Below are 12,578 nucleotides of genomic sequence, written 5' to 3'. Positions count from 1 at the left end.
AATTTTATGTAGTAAGTCATAGGTCATGATCATAGCATGCAAGATGCTTATTATGTACCTCTTTATCGTGTAATAGCTAAGTCCTTGTTAAGTACAAGTTTTCCTATTGCTTGCCCAAGTGCAAGCGAAACAGTAGGTTTTTCTGGATGATCCAGGGTCGAACATAGAGAATTGATTCAAGATATTAGTTCTAGGATTTACTTGTCATCTAGGCGATATAAAAGAATAAATTAAATAAAGTATAAAAGAATCAGAATCAGGATTAAAACTACTTATGTACATCTAGAGAATCTGTAAAGGGAATAAATGGATGTGAGATGGAATTGCGGACTAACTTGTATCTAGAAGGAAGGTCTACACATTATTAGGGCGATTATTAAGCAATGCGAGAGCTTCGATGCGATATAACTTGCGTAACCAACTCACGATTAAGGCAAACTTCTCTCAAAGTCTTTGAACGCTGCACTTGCTCGCTTTTCGGGATCCAAGTGACTAAGCGTAATTAGACGAGATATATCTAGAAGAGTTCACTTATAATACTTACATAACTTCTCGTTAAAGGACATCAACTCTCAATGCCTAATGTCAACACTTGTTCGCCTTTCAGGATATAAGTATTAGAAGTTATCTCGCTAAAGTGGAGTTTGTTGACAAACTCCTCCTTGAACGCATTAGTCTTATCCTTGCTACTTGTCATCTCTGGTAGTTGGCCACAAGTGATGAATATAACTTAACTAATGCGATAAGAATTATAAGCTAGACATCTTATCGATAATTTATCACAAACCTAACTACTAATAACACATTGACAAGTGAGAAGTCAAGAAATGACGGATTGAAAAGGTATAAACATGTGATATATGTAAAGAATGTAGGTCTTAGGCCATTGTACAATATGAACATATATTACAAAGAAGTATAAAATTGGAGAGAAAAAGAATGGAAAATATTACAAGTTAGGGGACAATGGGAGTATGGGTTCTTCCCTACTCAGGAGTCAAACTCTCACTTTTACAACTAATTGGAGAAGAAGTAGAAAACATTTACAGAAGAAGAAAAGATATTCCTTTCTGCCACTCTCTAGGGATTGACCTATTCAAGCCTTTGGCCCATACGTGCGTGTGTTCCTTGATGAAGGAGGAGGGTTTATATAGGCAACTTTTGGACAGGAAACATCTATTCCTTTGGCTCTGCCATGCCGAAAGTAGCCTGTGGTACATCACATCATCTCCAACTATTCTTCTTGTCTTCTCACGAATCTTTTTCGCGTGATGACATAGATCCTCGTCTAGAAATTGTACTTGTCAGATGAGTTCTTCTCACGTAAATACTTGGTCTTTTCACCTGGTCTTCTTGTGAGCACCTCTGTGATTCACTAGCTTCTTCTTTTGTTTATTATCCTACGTTTAGACACTGCAAACTGTGTAAAACAGGCATAATACTTATGTAAAATATATCTAGAAATACTTATGAAATTACAATACAAGCCATGCATTTTGACATTCTTCATGCATTTTGGCCTCATTGTTCTATATAAGAGGTTATAATAACGGATATGTTTACACATTATCAATCACTCCACTAAAGACTCAGAGTTGCACTTATTCATAAAGTATTTATATGTCCATGGATTAACCAATACAATAAGTTGATTTGTCACAAATAGTTTGTAATTACAGTTGGGTCAAATTACCGTTTTACCCCTGCAGTTACATCTTATCCCTTAAGTTTCATCAATTTCTCTTATGAGCAATTTGTTTATGGTGCTACCATAAACGAAGTCCCTCTTGGACCAATGAGAGGGCGAGTACTCTTTATTGAAGACCCAAAATCAACACTTAACGAAACTATTTCTTTACTTTATCTAAAGATAGGAAATTGTGAATTCCATCTCGTGAAGTTATGTTCTCAACTCCCTACTCAAACATATCTCCAAAATGGTAGGCATATTGAGTCGACGTCTTAGACCACTCTCACCCATACAAATCAAAGGACAAGAGTTATCTCTTTAGCAATGAGAGATCAAGTATTTCATGATCCGGTATTACATAAACTCATTGTATTGGATTCCTCCACTAACATACCTTCACATGAATGATTTGGATCAAATTGTTTGTAACACTTACAATAATTGTAACAATTACAAAATGGATCGTATTTATAGTATTACAAGGATAGGACACCCAATTTTAATCCATATACTATAGTCCTTTAAGGTTATTACTTGAAACATCAGCCACATGTTTGCCACTGCATACTATTTCAAGTTTTATGAAATAATCTTGGATTTTTTTTCCATAATTGATTATTGCATATTTAAAACAATTAAATATTATATTAAATAGCTTTTAAATTATTAGGCTTTAGGACATAAATTTCAATTGGACGCACAAACGAAGTTAGCGACTAAGATTTTGACGGTAGCATAGGCGAACAAAGAAGCATTAGATGACTATTTCGCTAGAGATGGAAGATGGTTGAAAGGGATATCGTAAGTCACAAATTGTTGATAGTAATTAGGGTTGTTTTAAACCAAGCTTTGATACCAACTTAAATCTTAAGAAGAATGTCATTGTATTTCTCATTCTCATGCAATTTAAGGTCTTCTTATGTAAGAGAGACCATCAATCGAATAAGAGAAAAATATTACAAATCAAAATAATAAATATACAACGAGTACGCATATTGTTTAAGTAAAGTAGAAAAATCCAACAATGATTTTCTTTGTTTTCAATTTTTTATTCAATAACGTTACCTATCTTTGTTTGAATAAAGTATGGATTACTTTCTTTTTAATATTTTAAAGGTTTTCTTTTATTTGTTTTTTTGTTATGAACAACAATTAACATTTCACTACCATTTCTTGTATGAATATGGATAAATAAAAGGTTAATTTACATAAATGTAACAAAATTTAAAAATATTTATGGTTCGTGTAACAAAAAAAGATAAAATTTTATGAAGCCAGCAAAAGATTTTGATAATTTTCAAATTTGTCCTTAAAAATTGCAGAAATTCCTGACTTCTATTTCTTCTTATTCTTTGCAATTTGTCTATCTTCTCTTCCAAATTTTCTTTCTTATATTTTGAAACGATTTATTCTTTTGTTTAAATCTTCTACTTAATCTTCATTTTCGACAAGATTCTTTGAACTTACTTCGTGTTTCTCACATATTCAAGAATATCAAGATCGTTTAAATATCATTTTGACATGATCAAAATGATCAAAATGATTGTTTACATAAACAACACAATCACTTAGCATTGTCAACACGTTTAATTGGATAATTTACATAACTGTAACAAAACTAAAAAATATTTATGGTTAAGGTAACAAAAAAACAAAAACTCATGAAATCGGTAAAATATTTTCATAATTTTCACATTTGTCCTTGAATATTGCGGACGATTATTCATCACTTTTCTTTCATTCTTCTTTGCGATTTATTCTCTTCTTTCAGATTTCTTCATCTCCTCTTCCAAATTTTCTTTCTTTTATTTTTAAACGATTTATTCTTATGTTTAAATCTCCTATTTATATTCATCATTTTCAGCAAGATTTTATAAAGCTACTTCATCTTCCTCATATTCAAGAATATCAAGAACGTTTAAATATCATTTTGACATGATCTAAACAATCATTTATCATATCAACAAGATTGCTTACCATGGTCAATACGATCATTTAAATTTAAAGTCTTTTTTTCATCGTTTAAAATGAATTACACGATCGTGTTGGCATGACCTAAACGATCACTTACAATAGTTAACACGATCATTTAGCATGATTAACACGATCATTTGATTTGAAGTTTTTAATGATCATTTACATTAAACTATATGATCATTTACCATAATCAACACGATCGTTTGTCATGATCAACAAAATCGTTTATATTTGAAGCATTTTTTCTCAATATAAAAAGAACTACATGATCGTCTACCATGACCTAAACGATAGTAAATCATTTGTTTAGACGGTTACACAAGAAAATTACTCCCGCGCGCGTGTTATCGATTAATCGCGTGTTGATTAAGACATTTTTTGTATTTCTTATTTTAGGCATGTGAACTTTTTCCATTTGTTCTATACCATGTAAATATTTTATCGATTTTGTTATAGATTTTAAAAAATCATCGAGGACGAACCAATCTCCCCAAGTTGTGTTGGTGGAGCAAGAGTGCCGACCTTCGACTAGCAAGGAAAGTTGTAGATCAACTTTGGCTACTATTTGGATGGTCCAAATCACAGTCCTTGCATGGCTAGGAGATTATAGTGAACTTGGGGCATCTGGTATCTAGTTTCTAGCCTCTAGGCTAAGCGTGACCACTAAAAAAGCACTCAAAAAATGTTTTCTTGGACTTAAGAATTTGGTTAGATTTTAATAAACAGTGTATTATTTGTCTAATTTGCAGGAATTGAGCATTTAGAAGGAATGAGTTAATCACATATCAACCAAGAATTTGAGAATTGTACATATAATATAACTAGTATCAATCTTTATTTCGTAAACTTTAATTACACAACAGGTGCAGAACTTACTATTAAAATTACATCATACCCATCTACAAACATAGGGGACATATTTTGTAATGTAGATAATCTAAATAACAAAACTATACAGATTTTCGTTTTTACATATGAATAAATTAAAGGTCAAAACTATGGCTGTGAAAATGAAAGATCGGATGATGGCTGCGTCTCCCCATGTTGTGTGACCTAATTGCTTTTGCTACACTTGATTGAAGCGTTGAAGGACCACAAATTAACACACCAATATCAACTTTCCCCCAATTCTCCGATACCGATCCAAGAATCTCTGCATATAAAACGAATAAGACCATCTTACAAACCTTACGAAACTATGAAAGCTAAAAAAATAAAAAATAAAATAAAATAATGCATGATGTATCAAAATTTCACCAAGTACCATGCTTGGCTCAAGAATATCTCTGCATATGAATTTCACTTGTTATTTGCACAAAGAGTTAGAGAGCCCTTGTTCTTGTACTCTTGTCACATTTGTCATGCATTCCATTCAAATTACTAACAATGTATACGTTTATAAGGGAAAAGGAGATAAATGTGAAAAAGGGATCAACATACCTTCAAAATTTGGTCTCAATCCATACTCTATTGTGGTTGAGGTTGCAAGGGCGTTGGAATTCAAATCCTTTTGAGCAAAAGAGTGTTTGGGGCTCTCTTCATCAACATTTTCTATGTCATTGTTGTGGTCACTAGTCCCTTTACTTGAAATGTATTGTTCCCAAAGACTCCACAAAGCAACCACAAGGCCTCCAAAGAGAACAACACTTGCTACCATGCAAAGCAAAAAGAGAAGGCCTTTGTACCACCACTTTATGATGTGAAAAGGGTTAATGTAAAACAAATCCATGAAGCCCACTAAGAAGACAAGCCCCAAAGTTGAGAAGATAACATAGAGCCCTGACCATACATTGTCACCAGTTCCAACCAAAACAGACATGTTGGATCCCTTTGATAGTGGACAAATTGAACTCACCTTGGACCCTTGGATTTCACCTTCCTGTTCATTCATAACAAAGATAATGTTAATTCATTGAGAATCAAGATTGAAATACTAATTTGGTTCTATACTATGAGTTTTGTTTTACTATCAAATTTTAATTTTAGTTAATGTAATTTCAGTAAATTTAAAATTTAATCTTTCAAAAATTATTCTCTTTCAACCTTGATTAAATAATAATACTCGTCTGTCTGCATGCAAGAAAACACACTAGACAAATATACTTTCACAATTTACAAATGAAGGCTCACATGGATTTTTTTTTTTTTTTTGTAAAAAATGTTAATAAAAAACTAACAGACTCAATTTCAGATTTATCGAAAATACAAAAATAAAATTAAACAATCCAAACCATAGAGAGCAAAATTAAACAAATCTAAAATACAAACACGAAAATGACGTTTTTAGTAAACAAACAATTTGGAACATTCTATTAGAATTTTATTTTCAAACACATAATTTATAGAGTAAGTGCCGTGGATAGCACTATTAAGTTTAACAATAAAGTGTATATCACTAGTGATGAACTCTATTTCTAGTAGACTCTTATTAACGATATGGTCTATTACCAATAAATCTTGAGAGCCAATCTCAATTTTGTCATATTTGTAAATTCTTTTGCATTGTGTTATATATTATATAATTCATATATTCGCAACTGTTTAAGTATATGTGTTTATATCCAAAGCAATATTGTGAAAAAGATTCAAAGTTAACGATGGGTCCTTGGAATCGACAGAACATTTTGAAACAACGAAAGATGAACATACAATAGTAAAGGACATACCGATGGTGGTTGTGATTGTCGAGTAACGTAGATTGAGATGTCAATGTTGAGTTTATCAGCAAAAAATGGACAGATTGAGTCCACATTGAGAGTTGAGAGAAGAGGAAGCTCATCTGAGGTTTTAATTGCCCAAACAACTAAAATCTTCTTTGGTAAACATGTTTTTCCATCTCTAATGCGATGGAGAACGTCACTCAAGATGGCTAGGAAAGGTGAAATTCCAATTCCTCCAGCTACCAAAATTAAGTTTTCATACCTAACATAATAAACTAGAGTTGTCATTTCATCCCTAAAACACATCAACAACTTCATATTGGGTGAAATATCATTCAAGTTTGTAACTACGTCATTACCTTCACAAAAACTGACTTCTAATTTTGATTAGATATAATACTCCTTACAAATAGTTAAATACATGAACGGTCAATATTTTTTAATAAAATTTAGAGATTAAATTGTTCACACGATTTGTTTAAAGAAAAAAATAATTTTCAAAAAATAATTTTTGTTACTCTTTTAATAAAAATAGTTTTAAATATACCTTGAAATTAATTTTTAGTGGTAGCCAAAAATCTTACCATTTAAATTAAACACTTAAAATTCTAAATACACCAAATATTTAAGAATTAAATTTTAAAATCTAAATAATCAGTAATCTCAAAAGTCATTTTTTTAGGTTGAAAATCAATTCAAAACATGTGTTTAAAGTTTAGATCCTTCCTTAAAATGACAATAGGGATTAATTTATTTTGAATAAAGGCTTTTTTTTTTTTCTTTGTATGTAAGAGTTAAGACTAATAACTTGTGAACTTAGGCTCTTTGTTTTAAAAATGTTCATATTCATTCAAATGTTGAAGCTAACAATTGAGTTTAAGTCAACCCTGCTTGAAGGTTCAATCCCCTATCTCTTGTAGTAAAACAAAAATTAAAACTGTATACCATGAAACGAAAGGCAATTTTTGGCAATGACTTAGAACTATATCGATCCATTCCTTTTTTAGATGACCTTCAGACTATATGAAAATTCTTCTAAATGATTTGGATTCAGTTGTATTATGTGAGAGAAAAGGGGAGAAAAGCAGTAGCACTCACATCAAATGATATGGAGATTCATGGCCGTAAGGTCCTTCAACAGAAACCGTCATTACAGGGGAATGCTTATCAGAAGAGATCTGTTTAGCTTTATCATTCAAGATCTTCCCTCGTAATCTCTCCGTCCATTTCCCAAGCACTTTTATCAGAATCGCCAATCGGTTTTCCCCTTCCAGTGGACTCGACGACACACTGAAAGGATGCCATTCCAGCAACGAAAGCTCTCGAACTTGCAGGAAGATGAAGCTCAGTGCATTGTAGCGCAGACCTACACAAATCATCACATCCTAAATGAAGCGCCGAAATCAATTGAAGAAATTACTCAATAAATGGATTCAACCGTACTTTTAGGTTTGGAGAGGACCAATTCGACGGTGCCGCAGGGGAGCGCCTTGGCCGAAATTACATCCACAGTCGTTCTTGATTGAACGAATCGGAGGAAGCGGTCGAGCATGAATATGAAGATTCCACCGGCGGCGATGCTGAAGACGAAATCGCCGACGTGTAGGGCTAGGAAGACGACGAAGATGATGTACAATTGATGAGTGTAGAAGAACAATTCGAAGTTCTTGGTTCTGAGTTTTGGGAGAGAGGTAATCCACATTAACAGTCCGGCCAAAATGCTTATTACTCCGGGAAGATTCGCGATGCCGACGTCTTTCCACTCCATCAACTACGTATTGCCAAATTAAACCAACTATTTTATTATTTTGCCTACGTTTTTCCAAAACTAATTTTCTAAACAACCTTTATTTAATATAAAATACAGTGACTAAATTGAACTAAAATGGTGTTTAAATAAGATGAGGAAGGGCTTACTTGTTGTAGGAGTCGACCTTGGATAGACCATCCAATAACAAAAGCTAAAGAGTGAAGAGTAAATATGATCATAGTGAGATGGCCCAACCAAACATGATATCGAGTGGCATGCTCGAATGGAATATCTATAAGCCGAAGAAGGATTGATCCTCTTGAAATTGGGAGAAACAAAAACCCTAAACAAAATAGTCCTATTGAGCCAAGCCTCACTCCAATCACTTCTAGCACCACAACACTGCAACATATCACATAAATAAACTTAAATTTAATCATTGATTTTTTTTATTATTTAAGTAATTTGAAAATAGATTTAATTTGGTTCGTTTTTTTTAAAAAATGTTAAGACAATTTGTTATGTTTTTTCTTTTATTTCTAATTAAAAAAAGAGGAACCAATAAAGATATGGGAAATGAGAAATGGAAAAAAGAAAAATTAGAGTCTTTCTTGTTTTTATTGGAGGTTTATGTATTCTTTTACTTAACAATGCATTATATGATTCGGAAGTATCGATCACTTGAAAATAAAAAAGATATTCCACAAATGACACAAAACAAATCTCCTCGTACCATTTCTATATTTATTTTATTTTCATACAAATTCACTAATATTTTTTAAAATAGCAAAATTAATTAAAATATTTATAGATTATAACAAGATTTTAGATTTTATTAATGGTAGCCGACTTCTATCCTTGTATATCAATGTCACTATAGAAGCATATTAGTGGTTATCAAGGATAGATTTTACAAAATATTTACAACATATAGCAAATTATCTATCGAAGAGTTGATAAAATCTTAAATTTTGTTATAACTAGTAAATATTTTAATTTATTTTATTATTTTTAAAAATGTCCCAATAAAATACTTCTTTAAAAAAAATTTATACAAATATTTGACCACATATTTACTATTTACTAGCAGTTTTGTCTAGCCAAATATTTCTTAATAGTTTTGTCTTTGAATGATTTTGTTGCTATGAATAGTAAATAGATTGTGATTTTGTTCTATAACACCGAAATAAAACACTAAATACACGAGTCCATCAAACTTTTAATGTACTTCATTAAAAAAAAAATTCTATAAGAGTTTCATTTTTTTCTCGATCTACAACAATTTAATTCCGTTATTTTAATAAATACCTAAAATGATTACTTAGAAGGATTCACACAACATTGTTGGGAGTGAGTCTAAAAAGGAAGTATAGGGTAAAGCAAAAGGGTAAAATGGGGTTATTAGTTTAAATACCTTAGTTCTTTGAAAGTTGAATGTGTAAAGTAATCGGCGGCCAGCATTCGCAAGGTGTAGCAGTAAAGAGCCCAAAAAACGTAACCCAAAACCACCAAAATCCCAACCAACTCCCCCGCCGTAACTACTTCCAACGGCCCCTCCACCAACACCGGCATAGTCCACAACCGCCATCTCGGCTTCTCCTTAATCTTCTTCCTGCTAGTTATAATCACATTTTTTATTTTCTCATTTTTCATTATTATTATTCTAGCCTATAATAATACCAATGTTTAATAACACCACCAAAATTTGTTTGAAGTTTACTAACTTGTAAGGCTCCTCGTCATGAGAAACGATGAGATACACGGCCGCGATGATGGCGATGGCGAGAAGTGGAGCACTGAAAGTTAGGAAGATGGCGCCTACAAGTTGATTCAATTCAAGAAAATGAATGAAAAGATAAGTAAAATAGATCATTCCAAATATAACAAAATCAACCCAAAATTTGAAATAATTCTTTAAATACTTCTATCATTTACAATAAATAATTCTCCTCGTTGAAAAATATATATAATATTAATGTTTCAATTTCATTGCTGAACTAAAGCTTTTCTTTTTAAATTAGATTTGACCTTTGTTCAACACATGATTTAATATTGAAAAAAAAAGTAATAGTTTTAGTTTAATAATAAAGTATAAAAGCCCCAATAAGCTAAGGATTAAGAAGTGATTTTGGATGTTTGAAAAAAATGGTGAAAACTAAGGATAATAAATTGTAATTAAATCTTTAGACATTTAAAATTAAAAAAACAACTTCGTTCTCAAATTTATTCAAAATTAATTGCATCCTGGTTTGGTCTTGTGGACTCAATTATAGTATTAAAAGTGTTTAAGGTATAATTGTAAATATGCTTCAGTTTAGAATTTGTTTACGTAGTTTAGCCAAATGGAAAGAAAAAGGCCATTCCGTCACCAAAGTGTTTGGCTTTTTATTTAAGAAAATTGCAAAACCACAAATTTTCTTCTTTTTTTTATTCTTCCTCATCCATCATTTCCACCTCTAATTTCTTTTTACCTTCATTTTCCCCTCTCCTCCACATTTTATTTTCATTATTTTACTAAAATATGATAATAAAAAAACAAATAAAACCCTTCAATTATTTAAAATAGAAGAGAACATTTCACTTTTCTGCAAACATTAGCTCATCTGAATCCCTTTAGTTTATGGTCGTTCACTCAATCACTCAATTATTATTGTGTGGATACAAAAATTCCTAAAACTAGAACAACAATATCGCTTAAAAAGTTTTTAAAAAAATAAAAAGGAAAAAGAAGATGAGTGTTAGAGAAGGTACCAGTGATTCCGAAAGGGGATTGTTGGGTGGCTTGAACCCAATTTTCAAAGAGTTGAGTGGCTAAGGAAGATGGGTACAGAAATATGACGGACATCCATACTAAGAATATAACCCACATCGCCAATTTCAAAACCCATTTTGCTAAGGAGACGATCGCCGACGGTTTTGCTGTGTCCGGATACTGCTCGTGAGTGGGCGGAAGAAGTGGATGGTGAGGAGAGTGTTGGTTGTCCATGGAACTTGGAAGGATTATTGGTTAAGGGAAGGGGGTAAATGCTTAGTATACTTTATAGAAAGATGAATGGATGTCAAATGGACGGACTTGGGTGGGACCCATTATCATTATTCATTTATTCATCTATTCATCTATTCATCTATTCATCTATTCATCTATTCATCTATTCATTGGAGATATATAGATTCAATTTTTTTGGTTTGTAAAAGAAATCAATTAATTTAGACTTGGTGTTTAGGGTTTTGTCGGTTTGAGAGGCTAACTCATGACCTATTTAGTGTGCGATTGGTAAAAGAATGAAAATCTTAAATCTACAAAGTTCAATAATTCCTTTCTATAACATGCTTTTATATATATATATATATACACTTATTTGGTAAGAATTTACAAATTTAGTTATTAGTTTTACACTACAAAAAAAATCGGGGCTCTTCCGACACAGAAAAAGGCGTCGGCAAAAGCAACTTCGGAACAAAAGCCTCCCAACGCATAAAAATTCACGCTGCCCGAGACAAGTATTTACGACGTCGTGGTTCAAGACGTCGGAAGAAGATAAATAAATATTTAATTCTCGCATTTTCTCCAACGTCTCTTTGCACAACTTCGGAGAAAGTTTAATAATTCCTGATGTCGTAAGTAAAACTTCGAGAGAGGTGAAAACTGTTTTCGATGTTTTACTTATGACGTTGGAAATAGAGGTGTCTCCTGATGTGTGTTGGAAATTCTCTTATAAAAACTCACTTTAGTTTTATAATTCACAGAACTTAAAAGGAGAAGGCCGAGAGAGACCGAGAGAGACCAAGAAAAGAGAAATCCACTCAGCCGCTTGTCGATTGCCGCTGTCCCTATCCCGTCGTTCGTCGTCATTTGCCGCTATTGCTCTCCATTACGTAAGTGGTTTAGTTTAGTTATTGCTTTGTTTTAGTATTTAGATTTCAAATTAGTTTTAGCTTTTAGTATTGAATTTGAATTTGAAGTATTGTTAGGATTTAAAATTGAAGTTGAGATTGAATTTCAAAATTTCAATTTGAATTCCAATTTGAATTTAGGAATTATATGAATTCGAGTAGGGTTATATTGAATGGGGGAGGGGGTTATATATATTGTGGATTGTAGACGTTGGAATATTATTGGTGCATGTGGATGAATATTGGTGTGTACACTTTAGTTAAGGTTTTTGGTTGAAAAGTGTTGCTTTTATAATTTATAGTTAGTTTGTGATTGAATTGGATTTATATTTGATTTTGTAGGAGCGGTTGAATTAGAGTTAGTTTATGGATGAATGTTATTATTGGTGTGGGATGTTGTTGTATTGATATTTGACGTTCAACTTGCTACTAAGACTACTAGTTAGTTGAAGTACTTGATAAGTTATTAGTTTTGTATCTTCTTTCTTCTATATGTAGTAACAATACAAGAACATAAATAATTAGGTGCATGTGGCGGTACCCATATGTGGCTACATCCACGTTCCATTGTAGCTAGGTCATAGATACTTGATTTGATTTGAAATTA

The 12,578-nt window shown here is 32.1% G+C and overlaps 1 protein-coding gene across 2 annotated transcripts; it reads right to left on the bottom strand.

Moving 5' to 3' along the window:
• Positions 1 to 4,452: 4,452 nt before the first annotated feature.
• Positions 4,453 to 11,104, bottom strand: LOC101213325 (ferric reduction oxidase 7, chloroplastic). Of its 2 annotated transcripts, none has more exons than XM_031883326.1 (9): positions 10,829 to 11,104; positions 9,802 to 9,895; positions 9,492 to 9,692; positions 8,245 to 8,479; positions 7,771 to 8,098; positions 7,426 to 7,693; positions 6,334 to 6,589; positions 5,108 to 5,546; positions 4,453 to 4,820 (listed from the first exon to the last, which is right to left on the bottom strand). In XM_031883326.1, the coding sequence occupies exons 1-9, from the start codon at positions 11,061 to 11,063 to the stop codon at positions 4,651 to 4,653; spliced, it is 2,226 nt and encodes a 741-aa protein (XP_031739186.1). In that variant the 5' UTR covers positions 11,064 to 11,104; the 3' UTR covers positions 4,453 to 4,650. The 2 variants fall into 2 exon arrangements, with proteins under 2 accessions (XP_031739186.1, XP_004133744.1); XM_004133696.3 differs by having other exon boundaries at positions 9,492 to 9,689.
• Positions 11,105 to 12,578: the final 1,474 nt, after the last annotated feature.

This window comes from Cucumis sativus, chromosome 3 (assembly GCF_000004075.3).
Source record: "Cucumis sativus cultivar 9930 chromosome 3, Cucumber_9930_V3, whole genome shotgun sequence".
In the NCBI taxonomy this organism is placed as follows: Eukaryota; Viridiplantae; Streptophyta; class Magnoliopsida; order Cucurbitales; family Cucurbitaceae; genus Cucumis; species Cucumis sativus.
This window is presented reverse-complemented; position numbering and strand designations above follow the sequence as displayed.

Coding starts and splice junctions, on each gene's coding strand:
- LOC101213325 (XM_031883326.1), bottom strand. CDS start 11,063: ATGGACAACCAACACTCTCCTCACCATCCACTTCTTCCGCCCACTCAC. Junction 5,547..6,333: donor GACAATCACAACCACCATCG/GTATGTCCTTTA, acceptor ATGAATGAACAG/GAAGGTGAAATCCAAGGGTC. Junction 4,821..5,107: donor ATTGAGACCAAATTTTGAAG/GTATGTTGATCC, acceptor TTTTATATGCAG/AGATTCTTGGATCGGTATCG.